The sequence below is a fragment of the Rhinolophus hipposideros genome (assembly GCF_964194185.1).
Source record: "Rhinolophus hipposideros genome assembly, chromosome: 22".
Taxonomy (NCBI): domain Eukaryota; kingdom Metazoa; phylum Chordata; class Mammalia; order Chiroptera; family Rhinolophidae; genus Rhinolophus; species Rhinolophus hipposideros.
The window spans coordinates 13,432,868-13,451,667 of NC_138068.1; the positions used below are offsets into that span (position 1 = coordinate 13,432,868).

The following is an 18,800-nucleotide window of genomic DNA, read 5'->3' on the forward strand; positions in this document are numbered from 1 at the left end:
AATTTTGTAATGTATCACATATACTTTTATACCTTTGTATGTGTTCTTGTAAATGAATGATCAAAAGTAAACAAGCAACCACCAAAAGTGAGACTTGGACAGGTTAGGTGGGTGTCCCAAGTTCCCACAGCCAGCCAGGGGTCTGTCTATGCCAGCACTCCCCCTGCTGACCTATCACCTTCCTCTGCTCCTCAACCAAAAAGCAAACAGCTTCTGAGCCTTTGCTTCCCTCTGAGCACAACTGGTCCTGCTACAGCCACACGAGCTTCCCAACAACTCCATGAGGGAGACTAATAGTAGCACATACTCTGTCCCAGGTACGGTTTCTTGTGCTTTCATATATACATTGGGCCTCGTGACAACCTTACTAGGTAGGTTCAATTATTATCCTTATTTTACAGCAGAAGAAACTGAGGCACAGAGAGGTTAAGTAACTTCCTAGATGTGCACAGCTAGCAAGTGTCACAGACAGAATTGGAGCTAAGACTCTGGGTCCTACTGTCAGTGCTCACTACCGCAATGCTGTCAAGTGAGTCATCGTGTCCCTCATTTTCCAGATAAGGACATGAGGTTCTGAGACTCAAGGGGTTCTCCCAAGCTTGGGCTTTGACTGTCCAGTCTGTATGGCTGCAGACACAGAGGGAGAAGCCATGGGCTCCAGGAAACCCCACACCCAAATTCCAGCCAAGACAAGGTCATGCTTCTAGAAACAAGGACACAAGGTCACTCCTGCCAGAGGTGCATAAGGAGGCTGCCAGGCAGAAATGCCAGGACTAGAAAACCTTCCCCGTCTCCAAGGCCACCTCAGCTGCCCCTCCCCGACCAGCCTGGACCCCTCTGGGCTGGGGGCAGGCATCGCAGGCCAGCTGCCCCATCGCAGAGCTGACAAATGCACTTTTGCCTGCCACACTGGCAGCTGAGCCCCCAACTCCACCAAAGGCAATGTGGACATGAGTTCTGAAGCATGAAGACACAGGTTTGAATCCCAGCTCTGCCACTTGCTAGCTGTGACCCTTGGGTAAGAATGAGTGTTTCCTGTAAGTGAGGTATTAATGCCACCTCCTCATTGCATGTCTGTGGAGACGGCAGAGTTCCCTGGCCCCGTGCCCTGCCTCCCAGAGATTTCCTGCCATTTCTGTGTCTGCCTCAAGCAACATCCTAGCAACTCCTCCCAGGGTATCAATCAGGAGATGACAGAGGGAGGGACGCCAGGGAGGTTTGCTCCAACTCATCTCATTCAAGACAGGTTTACCAGGACAGGACTGAAAAATAAAATTAAATAATGAAATTTGAGGTTGAATACACACCCAAAGAACTTTTCAGTTCTATCTCAGGCAGGGAGAGAGGACTAAGGGGGTCCCCATAGGTGGTCTGCTGGTGGGAATCTGCAATAGACCCATCTCCAGGGGGATGGGCTGCCAGCCCATGTGATACACCCCAGTTGCCTTGGTCTCTGTTATTCTAGGGAGGACAGCTCCCTGGACATCCAGGACCTGGTAACAAGGAGTGTTTGCTGCCCTCTATGCAGTCCCTGAGGTCCCCTCACTGTCCTCGGCTGCACACAGGTAAGCCACAAAGGCCCTGGTTCTCAAACTGTGCTCCACTGATAAGTGGCTCAGCATCACCTGGACCTCATTAGAATGCAAAGTCTCTGCCTCTCACCCCAGAACTACTGAGTCAGAATCCACATTCTAACGAGACCCCATGTAATTCACACCCACATTACAGTTTGAGAAGCATTGGCTGAAGGTAGGTAATACCAGCCCACCATGGGAATCACCCAACGAACATGGTATGGACCAGATCTGACCATCTGTTGTGCCAATCATAGAGCTAGCATGGGGGTCACCCAACCCCAACCATTGACCATGGAGGTCAGCCAGCTAATAAGCACGTAACCACCCTGACCACCACTGGTGTGATCTCTACGGCCCAGCTCTGGGTGGCCATGAGTTCCAATGTTACTGAGGTAGAAGCTCTGTGTCCTGGTTTGAGCTCCAACCCCACACACTTAGCTCCATCACCAGAATTCTGTTTTTCTTTAATGTCACAGGCACCAATCCCTGTGCTTCCATTAATCATTTAAAGCCTTGGCCTCTGCCTCGTTCTTGAAGGACCCCACCCCCAACACAAGACAGCTAGGAAAAGTTCCCCAAGGGCATCCCTGGAGAAGATGCTAGAAAGAGGGGCAGATGGGATTGTGCAGGGCCCTGGAGGATGTAGGGAGGGGGAGCAAGGCCACTGGTGTCTCTACCTTGGAAGAAGAAGCTCCTGGCCTACCCTGAGTCAGAAACCCCTCTTCAAGAGGCCCGTCCAGCTTACCCCGGGGTGTGAGCCCCTCAGGGCCCCTTTTGAGGGGATGGCCATGACCTTTGCAAAACTAAATGCAATAACCAAGTCCTACGTGCCAAGCAGACCCCAGGGCCAGCCTCGGAGTCTGCAGTAATCCAGACATGTGTTTGGATAAGAGGCACCCTGCAAAGCTCGGTCAACTCTGCTTGTTGCCTGAGGAGGGAAGTGGTTCACCTTTTGCTAATCGCCCTAATTCATTTTTTATTACGAACTTTCCTGTTTTCTGTTTGCCATCTGATTGAAGATATTACCAAAGGCATTTAAACAGCATCCGACTGGACCACCATGGCAAACATAACTCTTTTGATTGAAATCTGCATTAATATACATATAATTCCCTGATCACAAAGACCTCATGGTCCACATGTTAGATCCTAAGTGAAGGCAGATTTGGCAAGAGGTATATACACAATTGAAGGTTTTTCAAAAGATAATAAGCCGTGTCAGGAGGGGGTGATAAAATGGGCACTTTCTTGTGCTATTGCTGAATACAGATGACCCTTTTGGAATATAAGTGTGACAATCTGAATTAAGAGCCAAGAAAATGCTCATTCTTTTGACCCAGGAGTTCTACTTTCGCCCGCGGCCAACAGCCTGGGTTTTACCCTTGACACCCCTTCTCTGTAATACCCCACATCCAACTCATCCCCAAATCTCATCCATTCTACCTCCTAGTATCTCCCCTTGTCCTCCACTTCTCTCCATCCCCACCCAACCACTCCAGTCCAAGCCGGAATGGCCAGCAGAGCTTTCTGCAACCATGGGAAAGTTCTCGATCTCCCCTGCCTGACAGGGGCGAGCCTAACAGCTACAGAGCCCTGGAAATATGGCTAGTGTGACTGAGGAACAAAACTGATGTGATTTGATTTTAAATTGAAATCGCCACATGTGGCTGGTGGCGACCATATTGGATAGCACAGCCCCCAGCCATCATCCATCTTCTAAACCACAGCCGTCCCCTCCCAACTGTCGTCCTGCTCCCACTCTTGCCCCCACCCTAGGTTCTCCCCATAAGACAACCACAGAGAGTCTTCTGCAATACAACATACCTCAACTCTCACCACCCTTGAGACAGTCCAAGCTCCTTGACATGGCCTTCGGGACACTGTATCCTGGGGACAGAGAGCACCCCAGTTCGCACAGGGAGTCTATGGTGTTCCAGGTGCTGGAGGGGCAAGGACAGCAGCACAGAGGAGAGCCATGAAGGCCTCTGGGAGGGGTGGCACTTGAGCAGACGTTGAGAAGACATCTACGTCTCCGGCCATACCACCCTGAACGCACCCGGTCTCATCTGATCTTGGAAGCTAAGCAGGGTACGGCCTGGTTAGTACTTGGATGGGAAAAGACATCTACATACAAGTTTCCCAGAGAGGTGGGGATCTCTGAAACCAGAGGCACAGCAGTTAGAGTCCTCCGACAGACACATCCATGAGCAAATGGCAGAGCCCTTCCCTTGTGAAGCCGATGTCCCCATGTGGGGGTGGGGCATAAACCATCAACAAATTACACATGTTGGAAGGGGAAAGAGAAAGACGGGAAAGGGGCTCCTGGGGGCTGGGGCTGGCGTGGGGCAGTTTGCAGGATTGAATATTAACAGAGGAAAGGGCCCAAATAAATACTGTTCTTGAGTCTGCATGGGGGATAGTAGTACCTTTGGGGCAGGTAACACAGTCTTGATAATTGACAATTTAATAAAAAGGAAGGGGTGATCAAATCAGAGAGAAGTCACCAAAAAGTCCTGCTTGCTCAACAGAAACACTCCCACGAGCTAGAGAGAGATTCATTATCTCCAAAGGTCAGCTGGCTGTGCCCCCAGATGCCCCATCCAAGCAACTGGGAGTGACGCCTACCTCCTGCAAATGGCAAGGTCAACACCTCCCATCAGAAGCAGGGTGACGATGCTGAGGTCCGCCCGCCCTCGCCTCAGAAAGCCAAGCATTGACTAAGGATGAGGATTGCGAACGCCATTCCCCTTGGCTCCCATTTCAACTTTCTTCCTTGGGCTGGGCTGGAGGTGAGGGTGGCATGTTGTCCCAATGGGAATTCACATCTATTAGCCCCAGACCCTGTGTCTCCCTCATTGATGAGAAATAGCAATGGCGACAATGTCCAAATAAGTGAGGCCCAGAGAGGGTGAGTGAATTAGTCCTGGAAACACAGCGGGGGATATGTTATGGTGGCCATCTCTGGAAAATATAACTGCCATATTGATTCATTCATTCTTTCAACAACTTTTTCTTGACCACCTACTACCCAGCAGACCCCATGCTACGATGCTGGGACTCCATGGTGAAGAAAACAAACGTGACTGCAGTGGTTTGCAAGCTTACTGTCCTGAAAGTGGAACAGACACTCGAGTAATCGCACAAATATATCATGCAATGGTGAGAAAATACACTAGAGGCAAAGATAGAGAATAATCGGGTAACCACACCGATGAGAGGGTTAGAGTCTTTGAGAAAGTGAGGATAAAGCTGAGACCTGAAGGAAGAGCAGGAGCCAGCCTTGTGAAGAAGGCAGGCAAGAACATTCCAGGCAAAGGGAAGAGCCCTCGGGCAAAAAAGAGGGGAAAGGGAGAGTACCTGGGAAACAACAAGAAGGCCTGGGGGGCTAGATTGGAATCAACAAGGGTGAGGCTGGTTTTGTTCAACACTGTATCCCCAGCGTGAAGCCTGCTGCCTCAGACAGGCTCGCAAAGCAGGCAGGGTTAGGTCACACAAGAACCTACCGTGTTTCCCCGAAATAAGACCTAGCCGGACCATCAGCTCTAATGTGTCTTTTGGAGCAAAAACTAATATAGACCTGGTCATATTTTACTATAAGAACGGGTCTTACATAATATAAGACTGGGCATAATATAATATAATAAATATAATATAATGCCAGGTCTTATATTAATTTTTATACCAAAAGAAGCATTAGAGCTGATGGTCCGGCCAGGTCTTATTTTCGGGGAAACGTGGTAGGGCCCCAAAAAAGGCATCTGATATTATCTACACACCAGGGGAAGCCCCTAGAAAGTTTTAAGCAGAGCTCTGACAGGCTGGTCAGAGTTCACCAAGCTACAATGGAGAGCCATTGAGAGGTTTTGCCCAGAGAAACGACAGGATCCAATTTACACATCAAAAAAACCTGGATCATGTCCAGGATGGCTCCTCGGTTCATCCTGATGTGTGACTTGTGGTCCCTGGAGAGTAAATGTCCCCCAAAACTAAGTGTCCCCAGCTGGTATGTGGGAGGTGGCCACCTTTGAGCAAAGCAAGACAAAGCAGCCAACGACAGGACGTGTTGACAGGGCATCAGACAGATACTGTAGCTGTCGGCAGATGGAAAACCGTCCAGGAGAATGCCTCGACAGGGTCGTGGCTTGTTGTTAATGTCGAGCCATTAGGAAAACACAATTATGTGCTTCACTGCTACTGTAAGACATCATCCAAGGCAGGGAGCAAACATTTAGGGCTCCATCGGAAGGAGAGCTAAGATGACTAACAGAAGAGCCACGGAAGGAAATGCTGCGTCGCACAGGTGAGGGGCCAGGCCCCTCGGGATTTTTTGTCTCCTGTCTCATGTAAAATCACAGCCTGGCTCTTAGGCATCCATAGACAGATTTGGAAAGGGAATTAAAATGAACTATCCCAGGTGCTTCAACATTCATTATTATCTTATTTAATTTCACATACAGGTAAGCACTGTCAATCCCATTTTGTAGATGAGGAAATTGGGGTCCAGCGATATTAAGTAGCTTTGCAAATGCCTGTGCTCCCAACTCCAGCCTCATCTCTCAACATCGGTGTCTTCCTCTGCCTTTGTACGTCCTGTTCCTTCTACCTGGAATGCTTTTCCTTGCCTTCTTCACATGGCCGATTCACCTTCAAGCATGGGCCAGGTGGTCCCCTCCTCTGAGAAAACTTCCCTGACTACTCCCAGCCTGGCCTAGTGGTCCCACAGCCATATGGAATTGTTTATTTTTGTCTGTCTCTCTAATGAGCAAGGCTCATCAAGAGCAAGGACCAGGTCTTAATCACTTGTCATGCCTGGCATCTCCCACAAAGCCCTGCAGAGAGCAAACAGGCAGTGAATATTCTGTGGACGGATGGATGGATGGATGGATGGATGGATGGATGGATGGATGACATAACTCTCAATACGTTGCAAAGCCAGGATTTGATCTCAGGCCAATATGACTCCAAAGCATCTCTCTTGGTGGGTGTATCTTATATGGTTTGTGAGTGTATCTCATATGGATCCATCCGAAAATATACACAAACACGGCACATATACACAAAACATACTGAGGGCTTCAGTCATCCCCTCAAAAGAGATGCCCAAAAGCACCACTCCTCAGGTGAAATGGGATGTGAATATGGGTACAAACTTAACCAAACTCTTTTCTCTTTTGCAAGAGAATTTCACCTGTGTTCATTTTCTACATAACCCCCCTAGAAACCTGTCAAGTTCGGGTGTTAACTATGTTACTAGGCAACGCTGCTTATGGTGAAAAATGACCTCTGAATGGTAAGTTGCATCTGGACTGGAAGAAACTATATATAAATTATAAATATCTGATAAAGAAGCCATGCTTTAGGTTTTCCTGAGTGTAGTGACTCTTGAAACTGACCAGCCCCTGGCAGGAACCCTTGAAGGGAAGACTATGAAACTGTGACAAGAGATATAGGTCCTTCGGGGAATAAGGCTTCTAAGCCAGGGTGGCTTCCAAACTCACCCACTGTGGGTCTCATTCCCTGGCACCTGAACTAGAACCTGGGGCAGGGCAGGGGAGGGGAGGGGAGGCTTGGCAAAGTGCAGCGCTCGTGGCCACCTCCCTGGGCTACTGCAAAGACCTCTGCAAGAACCACGCCTGCAAAGGCAGAATCGACCATGTGCCCTGCGGGCAGGCAGTGGTCCTTCGAGGAGACAGGTACCAAGTGTCACCTGTGTGAGCTTTGTGAGTCTGAACGTTTGACTGAATCTGTAAGAATCCCTGTGGGAGCTACAATGTGACAAAGAGGAACCGATACCGAAAAGAGACCATTCCAATTAGAACCACTATACCTATTCCGAATAGGAAAGCTCCTTAGACTCTATCATTTATTAAAGACTTGAAAACCTGAGGTGGAGCCCATACTTGCTGTCCCACGGGGGGGCCCAGATGACCCGAATATCACATGGCAGCAGGAATGAGGAAGGGGATGACGTACTTGATCTCCCAGAGGCCTCACCACAACGTGAGATGCCAGGGAGGTTATGTGAGGAAACAAGGGCCCAATGAGGTGAAGTGACAGGTCCAAAGTCACACAGCTTGTAAGCGCCAGGATCTGAACCCAGGCACTTCCACTGACTTTAGAAGTCACATGTGAATCCACTATCTGGTTTTGCGTGAACTTACCGATCAAGTGGATCTACAGAGCAGAGACAGCATAGGAGGCAGGATGGAGGGAGCTTTTTAAAGAATGTAGGTAGCACCCAACAGGTATTCAATAACTGTTTGCAGAATAAATAGGCAACAAAAGGCTCAGGGTCCATCTTCCACGTTCTGCAGTTCAGGTCAAGTTGAACACAGTGCAATGAATGGAACAACAGAATTGATGCATGAGATTGACCCTGGGTGACGCTACTGCGCGGCACTCATTTCCAACGAGTTTCTAAATCATTCCTGCAGATGAGGCCCAACTTTGAGATAAGCACATTTTAATTAGCTGCAATGTGAAGGTATTCTGTTAGCGAATGACATTTGAAGTTGAAAATCAAGGCAGCAGGCCCAGTTGGAACCCCAAGGCCCCCGAGAAGAGCCAATGCACCAACACTAAACACAAGGGCAAGCAGATCCACTCTTTCATCCCCGCAGAGGGTGGGGCTCCTGGCACCTGGCACCCTGGAGGCTGCAGGACAGAGGAGTGGAGAGAACACAGCCCAGCCCCGGCTCTGCTGACCAGCTCCTCTGTCGCCTTTTGTAACTTGACTTACTTGGATCTCACCCACAAAATGGGGACGCATGTGCCTAGCGTAGTTCTGATGAAGACTTAAGGAGATTATATGAATGAAGGAGCCTGAGATGTGGTAAATGCCCAGAGAATAACTGGTGCTTATTTCTACCCTACTTTTCTCCATCAAATAGCACACATTTTAAAAATAAAAATCAGTGAGAGGGGACTTTTTGTGCAAGATGGCGAATAGAACACATCCTTTTTACCCCTGTTCTCTTCGGGATCCCCGTTGTTTTTCCTTCATAGTCTAATATATTTCCGTGTCTTTTACAGAGAACAAAAACAATTTTTAAAATAAAGAATGGTGGCACTCCAGATAAAGGGGGAAAATGATAGAAGAGTGAAGTGAAATCGGGAGTGAGTGAATAAGCAAAATGATAGCCTACGTTATGGCTACAAGAAACCTACTCACTTGCTTCTGAGCTTCCTGGGAGCTCCGAGAAGGTGAAGGGAATGGTGAAGGGCAAAGCCAGGGATACTTAATGGCACTCTGTGGTCTCTTTCCCAGACGTGACTCCCTGAAGCATGTCCCAAGAAGCTCCTTAGATATCAATGTGGAGTCCTCCCCATCACACAGGAAACTGTGTGACATCTCAGCACCAGAACTCTGGAATCCTATCCGGGAATGTGGAAGAGAATCTCCTTGCCGCCCCCCGCCCAAAGAAATTCCATTAATTATGATTCTTCTTCACTCCGCTCAAACCTAAGAAGCAGTTATTCTGCAGCTCTCAGTCACATCAGATAAAGAAGAACCTTTAGCAAGTGATTCCAAGTTGCTCTAAATCATCAACATGGTGGCCCTTGATTTCCTGGGGACCAAAGGGAAAGGCGAGTTTTCTCCCCAAGGAGCATCTCCCTGAAATAGACACAGTCATGCTCTCCTTTCGCGTTCATCTCCCAGCTGCTGGGAATGAGTTGTTGGGCTACAGCTAAGGCCCCCACACTGCTCTCTGCCACAGGGAACTACGAGATGACTGCCTGCAGTAAATGATTGGACGGTATAAGAATTAAAGGCATGGGCCGCCCCCGGCCTCAGTTTGGGACAACTCTGAAGTCCCAGCTCAGCTCCGGAGCTCCCTGTGGGGTGGCTTTCATCAGTAACCATATTCTGGGCCAGCATCTCCATTAGAAGTGCAGCTCCTGAGAATGTGTCCCCAAAGAAACCTTCCACAGACAACTCTCCATTCCAGAGTCTGTGCCCAGGGAACCCAGGGTAAGAGTCTCTCCAAGGTGAAGGAGACACCCAGATGACCTATAGGGAGCCTGAAGAAGGCAGGAGTCTCTAGGACACCTGACCACGTCCCGTGTCCCAGCCAGAGCTACCTGCCCCAGGCCAGCAATACCTCCCCATGGTCCTAGGCGAAGGTGGGGAAACCCTCCCGTGTGCTAGCCGAGAGCCGTGTTCTCTAAGTGTGCTTCCCAGAACAGCAGCTTTGGCAGCCTCAACTTGTCAGCAGTGCACCTTTTCAGTGCAGCCCCAGACTTCCGGAATCAGAACTCTGGGAGTGGCGCCCAGCAATCTGTGTGTTCACGGCCCTCCAGGTGATTCAAGTTTGAGAAGCAGAGGATCCCTGGCTACTGGGGGAAATCAAACACAAGTCATTAAACTTTCCCATCAGCAGAAGACCGAGAGACAGTTGCTGACAATGGTTTGAATCCAGCAAGGGGAAGCATTCCATTCTCTGTACCTCATCTCTGGCTCCAAGGCACGGCTGTACTTAAAACCCAACCAGCTGACACTCTTTCTGATGATCTCTGCTGGTGTCCCAGCTCCCCTGCCATAGGCTGACAGTATCCCGAACTACACTCCGAGCCACTTTGGAATGGCTGTTCCCTCCACCTAGAATGCTCTCCCACCACTCTGTAGCTGCCTGGCTTTCCTATAAGACTCTACCGTGTGAAGCCTTCCAACACCCCTGGCACTTCCCCAGACAATTATACATTTAATTATGACTCTGCATTTTTAGCCAATATATTACAGATCCACACAGCCTTTCATCAAGTAAAGGTGAGCTTCCAGTTGAGTCGCTGAGCCTTCCGGACAGGGCTAAAGCCCCTCGCACGCAGTAGGCACACCACAAAACCTGTTGAACAGCTGAGAAACCCAACAGTAAACAGGTGATCACATATTGATAAACCACAACCTTGCCGTTTACTCTAGCAGGCACCAGAAATCGCAAATGTATAGCAGCAAGTTTAAGCTTCAGGGTAATTGATCAGAATTTATTATCCTATGTTACACAACATGTTTTCACCAAGACATAAAATTACAACTTACCACCACTCATTAAGTTAATCATTACTTACCATATGTTTTTACTGCTGCTCCCAAACCATGGTGAAAACTCACTGTGTAAGCTTTTGGTCCGTGTAAATAAGACAACTGTCAACAATGGAGATGCAAAATTTACTGATGGGGAGACAGAACTAAAATACTGGGCAGAAAGCAGGAGCCCTAATGCCCTGCCACTCGCATCACCATCATCGTCTAATATGCCTGCACTACACTTTCTAGACTGGTGGTTCTCAAACAGGGGTGACTTTTGCTCCCAGGGGACACGTGGCAAAGTCTGGAAACATGCTTGGTTGTGATGACCAGAGAGGGGGTGCTACTGGCATCTGGTAGGTAGAGGCCAGGGGTGCTGCAAAACATCCTACAATGCATGAGACAGCCCCCCCAACAAGGAATTGTCAGGTCTAAAAATATCAATGTGCTGAGGGTGGGAAATACGGTTCTAGAGGAAGAGGAACTTCCATAGCTGTTACTTTAATCTGAGCTTCCCAGCAACAATACAAGGAAGGCATTACTGTCCCCTTGTACGGATGAGAAAATCGAGACCTGGAGAGATTAAATGATATGCACAAGGTCACCAGCCAATGCCAGTGAATGGTGCCGCTGCGAAGTGAACCAATCTTTTCTGCCTGCTAAACCTGCCTCCCCTCCCACACAGATTCAAAAAGGAAACAGAAGAATGCAGAGGAAATGAGCAGCTACCTGTCCATTCATAATCCTAAACAGTCCAACAGGAGTCCTTCTCAAACCAGAGGCCCAGGAAATCCCACCCAGAGACCAAGCAAGGCATGGAAATGCCTGACTGTAGGAAGACACTGCCCCTCCCCGCACTGCGGGAATGGCCAATCCTCCAGCAGCCCCAGCTGAAACTGGGTTCCCCTTGCATTTTAACTTATAATTGTGCTGCTCTTAGTGAATAGAAATGGAACGCATTTCCTGCTGGGGCTGAGTGCTGTATATGCCTGATCTCCAACCCTCCTGGCAGGCAACCCACAAGGGGGGGGGGGGGGTTGCCCATTCTGCAGATGAGGAGGCGGGAGCACAGGGAGATTCATAAGGTGCCTGTGCTGACGATGGTAAGGCAGCATTCAAACCCAGGTCTGCCGGGTTCCAGAATCTATGCTCCCTCCAGATCCTAACGCTGTCCAGGAAATCAGAGAAACAAAACAGATGGCCGTAGGGAATCACACAAAGCTGGCAGTCACGCTGTAGGGGAATCCTTGGGACAAGGGCCTGGTCCTGCATGCAGACTCAGAGCCACTCTCCCTGGCCTATTGGCTGCTCCCCATGCTGGGCTCTGTCCCCTGGGTCTTCTCTGTCAGGCAAGGCCCTCTAGGAATGACATGTCAGCCAAAAGATGCTTGGCCCCTGCCTTGCCCTGGATTCGATGTACTCACCACAGTCTTCAGATTATAAGAGCCAAACAGATGCTAAGTTCCTTAAGCCACAGGGGACAACAGGCCATTCATTCATTCATTCATTCATTCATTCAATATTTTTTGAGCGCCTTTGTGTCAGGCCAGCTCTGGGAATATAAAAGTAACGGTAGACACAGTGGTTCCTGCCCTCTGAAGCACTGAAGGCCCATCTCCTCGAAAAGCATCACCTTCATCCTTGCCAGGTTCACCACACTGTACAGTTATAAAGGACATGCCCAGCCTTTATTTTGTTACATGTCCTCACCACAACTCCCCATCTCACTAGGCTGATGGTCACTGATTTGCTTTTCCTTTGCATAGAGGGAAACAGAGACCCACGAAGACAACTGGCATGCTCAAGGTTACTCAGCAGACTGGAGGGAGCAGTGCCAGGCTGACATCGGTAAGGTGCCAAAGTGTGGTCCTAGAGGACCCTTTGGGAAAGGTCGGGGGAGGGGCTATAGGGAACATTTTGAGATGGAAAGTAAAGAAGAGCTTCCTAACAGAGATGCAGGCATTTTTCCAGAGCACCCCAGGACCTGCCATCTCAGCTCAGAGCTCACCCAGCCCGGGGCTCCTTCCACAGGACCCATCAACAGCCACCTGTGCCCCTGCAGAAAGAAGCTGTGGGGACCTCACCCAGCAGGGCTGCTGAGCAGACCTCACATATCCCAAGTGCAAATGAGATGGGACAGCAACTCCCACACCATGGATTTCCATCGTAAGGAGTCTCCAACCATTCATAACCAAGCTTACCTAGATCCCATCCAGGTACAACATGCTGTGCCCAGAGCTGTGTGGGTGGAGCATCGAGCCATTCACCCACCAGCACACAGTTCCTGAGTAATTATGGGTCAGGCACTGTGCCAGGTAGTGGGCATCGTTCCTGCCTGCTGGGAGCCCACAAAAAACTATACACAAAAACCAATACACAAACCAATACACACAGTGTGGTTGCTGGATCACCTGCAGCATGACTTGGGAGCTCATTAGACATGCAAGTTCTCAGGGCCCCTGAATCCAGATCTCTGGGGGTGGAGCCCAGGAAGCTGTTTTTAAAATCTTACTGGATAATTCTGAATGTGTACAGAAATTCGAGCACCACTGGTCTAGACCACAAGACCTTCCCCCAACCTCCATACTTAACATTGCAAACCAGGGCCTGGCCTTGGCACTCCTAACCCTCTTCCCTGCTTCACTTTCTCTATAGTTGTATTGTCTTCAGTCATCACACCATTTATTTTACCCATATATTTATGACTGCCCCTACTAATATATAAGATCCAGAGGGCTGCAATTTGAGTCACTCTTGTTCATTGCCTAGCACAGCACCTAGTACAAAGAGGTGCTCAATAACTGTTTGTTGATTGAATGATGGATGGCAGAATATGCCACATTCCATGCAGTACCAGTTTGGGGGTAGTCTGGAGGAAGAAGGAAAGTGGCTGGCTGTGGAGCACTGCATGGAGAAAGTGGTACCCAGGTTGGCTTTGAAGGATGTTTGGACCAGAGATGAAGGCTGCTTGGAACACAGAGATGCTAAGCCTCTTACCAGAATAGGTTCCAGGGGGTTGATACCATCATTGTGTAGTTAGTAGCTGGTATGTGCCAAGAGCCGTCCTAGCCTACATCCCTTCACTCAACCCTCCTGAACCTCCGAGGTAGGCAATGTTGTCCTCGAAAGGACATCGAGACTCAGAGATATTAAATAATTTGCCCCACTCACAAAAAGTCTTGTACAAGAATGTTCACAGCAGCTTTATTTACAATACCCAGTCTGGAAACAAACTAAATGTCCATCAGCAGGTGAACAGATAAACCAATTATGCCATATCATACAATGTAATATTATTTAGCAATAAAAAGGAACAAACCATGGATATACACAACACAATGAATCTTAAAAAAGACACCGCTGAGCAAAAAGAAGCCAGGCACAAAAAATACATATACTGAATATGAAATTCTGTAACTTAAATATACTTAGTACACTTAAACTAAACTTAAACAAACCACTGATAATAGAAATCAGATAAGCAGTTTCCTCTAGAGGTGGGGGAAGGGGTGTTGACTGGAAAGGAGTATGAGGGGACTTTCTAGGGTGAGGGAATTGTTCTATATCTGGATTGGGATGGTGGTTACCATCAAAATCATGGAACTATACCCTTAAAATTTGCATTTTATTGTACTTAAATCATATTCCAATAACAAATAAGCTTAGAAATCATTTGCCTTAGGTCACAAAGACACAAATGGAGATGTGAACCCAGGTTTGCCCAAACCAATGGCCACTTTCCACCAGTCTGCTGTAGAGGAGAGGGAAACCCCAGGCAATTACCCGGCCTGGTAAAGTGCCCTGTCAAACTCTGAATGTAGGGTATTCACAGTTACCTTAGGAAGGATGTCACAGCCCCCCAACCCCCAAACCATGACACAGATTTGTGGGGAGGCCAGATGAGTATCAAGCTGAGAATTAAGGAACTTGGGTTGGCCTTGTTCTGTGCTTGCTTTGTAATCTCTGAGTACACTACTCCATGACTCAGTTTCCCCTTCTGTAATGCAAGGAAGAAGGAGGGGAATCAATGGGGAGTGGCGGCCACAGGACCTCAAGCATCAGGCACTGTTCTTACATGAAGTAAGTAATATGCCTGCCTCACATCTGGTAAGCTATTTTTCAAATGCATGCTAATATTATTGTGATTAAGAAAATACATACCTATTTCAAAGCAAAAATGAAACCATAACAGCTTTTTTGCCGTTGTGTATTTTCTCAAACAAAAGATGCCAAAAGAACAGCCACTGCTCATGACTTTGGTTTAAAGAGGCTGGAATCTCTGTGTAGCGGATCACTAAGGGGACAGTCACCAAGGGAACGGTCGCCAAGGGCCCTTCAGGTCAACAGTGCAGTGGTTGTCTGACATCACGGGCAAATGCTAACCCTTGTGTTTCTCAGGCCTGGGTCCCTGTGGGGAAAAGCCTCTTGTCTGGATTCCAAAGACCCAGCCCCCAAAGTGCAGGCTGTGTCCTGGCTCTGCAGCCCAGTCGATAGGGCCCAAGTGTGGTCACCACTGTACCTTCCGCCTCAGTTTCCCCTCCAGTTCTGATAATGACCAGCTGTAAGGATGGAGCCTGGGCATTTCTCTCCCCAGTCCCTCACCATTAGCTCCTGGTCATAACATACCCCCTGCCCCCGCCACCACCACTGAAGGCCACTGTCCACTTGGGATCTGCTACCAACAGGCCTCTTACCCACCCTTAGCTGAGCCGAGGGACTTCCCCTGCCTCACCCTGCCACAAGCCGGAAGGCTTGAGAAGCCTGTCTTATAAACAAGTGCAAGGTCAGACCTTTCTTTCACCTATCTCGTGGCCCAGCTGGCCACCCTCCTCCTTGATACACCCTCAGCTCTGGTCCAGGCCGGGGTCCTAAGCCACAGACAGCAACCAGAATCACCAGCTTCTCATTCCCTGTGCGGTTCCCTCCCTGCCTGGGGTTTCACACTGATTCTTGGTGCTGAGTCAGAGCTTTACAGAGCATCCGAATAAAGCAGGGGCCTCGGCTGAGTGCCACCTCCCAAAGGCCCCCATATGCCCCCACTTTGGCAGGGTTTACAGAAACACCACCCCCAAAAGGAGCACTCCCCCAGCTAGGGGCACCCACCCACCCAGACTTTGAGGCACAAATCCCCCATTCCCAGGCACACCCCCAAACAAGAGGCTTGATGGAGCCTTTCCAACTTCATATTTTAAAAAATAACAAAGCCAAGGGCAGAAGACGGCCCAGCGGCCCCACACCCAATGCCTTCTCCTCCCTGAAGACTCCACTAGCTACTTTTAATCAATTTTTCCCTCCATGAGACTGGAAGCAGCCCGAGAACCAGCCTTCGCTAGAAGACACCATCTCCCTCTTCAGCTTCTAACTTTGCGGGTCACCAGACAAAAGACAATCACCCCCATCCTCCTGAAACCTCACTTGTCACCCACCACGGTCCCCACACCGCCCCCAGGCCCTGATGTCCCCGGATCCCACGTCCCATCCGGAGCGCACTGCCGAGGGCTATGCCCAGCGACTCCAGAAGCCGCTCCCCAGGGCCTGGGAACGCACTCAGAGGCCCAGCCCGGGAGGTCTCGCGCACGCAGGGACGCCCCTTCCCGCAGCATGCCCATCTCGAGGGGTTCGGTGAAAACCCAGTGGGATGGGGTGGGATTGAGACCCCGGGGGAGGGTCACCGATCGAACCACCCGACACGCACTCACCAGGCAGCGCCACCGAGCCCGAGCGTATGCGCCAGGGCCCGGGGGAAACCCACGCGCGCCGTTCAATCCGGGCTCCGAGTGACGAAAAGCCGCACTCGGCTCCAGCCGGCCGGGACCCACGCACCGACCCGCGGACGCACGGACCGTGTGGCTCCTAACTAAGTTTGAAAGTTCCCTGCTGGGCGAAGGGAAAGACGCGGACCGCGCAGGTGCTGCTAACGGTCCCAGGCTGGGCTCGGCGTGGGGAGTGGGGGTGGGACGCCTCCTGTCCTGCGATCCAGGCACGCGAGCTTCCATCGCGCCCCGCGCGCAGCAGCGGGGACCTGGCTGGGGGTGGGGGCCGCGATCTGGGAGAGGAGAGGGCGGTGTCCCTCACTACAGTCCCAGCCCGAAGGGATGCCCGCGACCCGGAGGGGACAGGCCTCGACTGGCCATTACCAACACGGAATCCAAGGTCTCGCCGGTCAGTGATAGCCAATTAGTAAACGGCCCAATTAGTGCGCGGCAACGCCGGAGAAGTTAAACCTAGACGCGCGAGTGTGGCTGACCGAGGTGGGGGAGGGGCGGTGCGGGGGCTGCGGCTGCCCCTGGGCGACCGCGTGTGACTGTGACCGTCAGGGCGATTCATATGTGTGAGGTTCACCGTCCAGGGGGCGACCGTGTGTGACAATGTGCGCTTGTGTGGGTCATTGTGAGTACAAGCGTGTGACTACCGGAGTGACTTCTTTGTGTGACTGTCCCCAGTTGTGACTGAATGTGACCGCGGATGGGGGCATGTAACAAGGTGTGTGGCATAGTAGTGTGCGAATGGGTGACTTGTATGTGGCGCTGTGACAGTGTACGTGGGCGAGTGACTGCGTGTCATTGTTATGAATGACTGTCAGGGGGACTTGTGTGGGACGGTAAGACAGTTGAAGGTACATGGCTGTCTGTGTGTGGCAGTGGGTCACTGTGTGTCAGCTTGTGAATGAATGTGAGGCTGTCAGGGGGACGTAGGTGAGTGTCATTGTGTCATCGTGTGAGTGACTGTCAGAGACTTCTGCCTGTGATCAAAACAACTCGGGGCGTGAGTGGAACCGCAAGGGTATCCGTGTGAGTGGCATGTGCCCGTCGGCGGGACCGAGGTGTGCGTGTCGCCGCGCGTGGGCACCGCCGGCATCTCCCCCTGTGTGTCCCGGAAAGTGCCGGCGTCCCGAGCTGCCAGGTGACTCCTGCCGGTTCTCCAGCCCGGGACGCTCTGGCCACCGCGCGGGGTCCGAAGGCGCGGGCCGGCCCCGCCCGCGTGGGCCCCCACCCCGGCCCCCGCCTACCTTGCCGCAATGGTAATAGTCCAGGTGCGCCAGGCCCGCGGGCTCGGCCCCGGGCCGCGCGCCCACCGCGGGCGCCGAGGGGTACAGGCGGACGTCCATGGCGGGCGCGGCGGCGGCGGCGGCTCCCGCGGGCAGTGCCTGGGAGGGCGGCGGGTGGGAGTCCGTGTGAGAGCGGGTTTGCGAGCGCGGGGGGCGGGCTGGGGGCGGCGCCCGGCCGAGCGCCCCGCCCCAGCCCCCGCCCCGCCCCCGCGAGCTATTGTTCCGGCCTCCAGCGCCGCGGTGGGCCCCCGGCTGGGGCCGGGAGGTGGGGGGAGAGGTCCTCCTTACGGGCTTGGCGGCCGCTGCATCCCGGGCCTGGCCTTCCGCCCCTGGGGGTCCGGGAGGGTTGCGCGCTTGTCCAGACGACACTTTCCCGTCCCGCCATTCGCTACCAAGGGTGAGAGGAGGGAGAACCGGTATGAAACCCCTCCCAGAAGTGGGACACTCCCCGCCCTAAATATTTAGGGCGCTAATGAGCCCTGCTCGGCTGGGGGGTGGGGGGCAGAAGGTAGTGACAGGAACACTTTCGGAGATGGGTGCTGTCTTACGAGGGGGAGCGGGGGAGGGGTGGCACGACCCACCGCCTGAGGCTGATCTTAGGATGCCCTCTCTCTTTGTCCCACGGATCTGAGTCGATGCAGACAGGCCCTGGGGGATTAAACTCTCCTTTACATAAGAGGAAACTGAGGCAAGGGTTTACAGGGTCAGTTATGGAGCTCCAGTTGAGTAGGCTCTGCTGCCTCCAGAGTATCCAAGACTGAAATCACTGGGAGAAGTCAGGAGGACCCCGCCCCTTTAATGATAGGGAGAGAGAGGGCCTTAGGAATGGCCTAGAAACTGAAGTTCTAGGGACTCAGAATCTGCCCTGCCTTATGGTCTCCTCTACCAAAATGGGATGACTCCTGTGGTGGGGTGGAGAGGTGACTAAAACAGGCGCGTGTACACACACACACACATACACACGTCCGACTCTTCACATCACCTGCTGGCAGTTGGCCTTTTGCTCCTCCCCTTTTCAAGAATCGTCTAAACTACCAGTGTCTACTCCTTCACCTCCCTATGACTGTTCCGCCACTGCCCTCTGGTTCCTGGCTCTCTCACACCCAGGATGCCAGGAAGCAGAAGTGGGTCAGAATGGGACATGGGATGC

The 18,800-nt window shown here is 51.3% G+C and overlaps 1 protein-coding gene across 4 annotated transcripts in view; it reads right to left on the reverse strand.

Annotated features, from left to right (window-relative positions):
• Positions 1-17,747, reverse strand: part of TOX2 (TOX high mobility group box family member 2) — a gene marked incomplete at its 5' end in the record, with an annotated part of 124,434 nt that extends 106,687 nt beyond the window's left edge. For 3 of the 4 annotated variants that reach the window (XM_081033813.1, XM_081033810.1, XM_081033816.1), the window contains one exon: positions 17,612-17,747. In XM_081033813.1, coding sequence (XP_080889939.1) covers positions 17,612-17,710 — 99 coding nt within the window. Of the gene's footprint in view, positions 1-16,301; positions 16,435-17,611 lie in introns of those variants that run through there. The other variant, XM_081033812.1, reaches the window with a different exon arrangement.
• Positions 17,748-18,800: the final 1,053 nt, after the last annotated feature.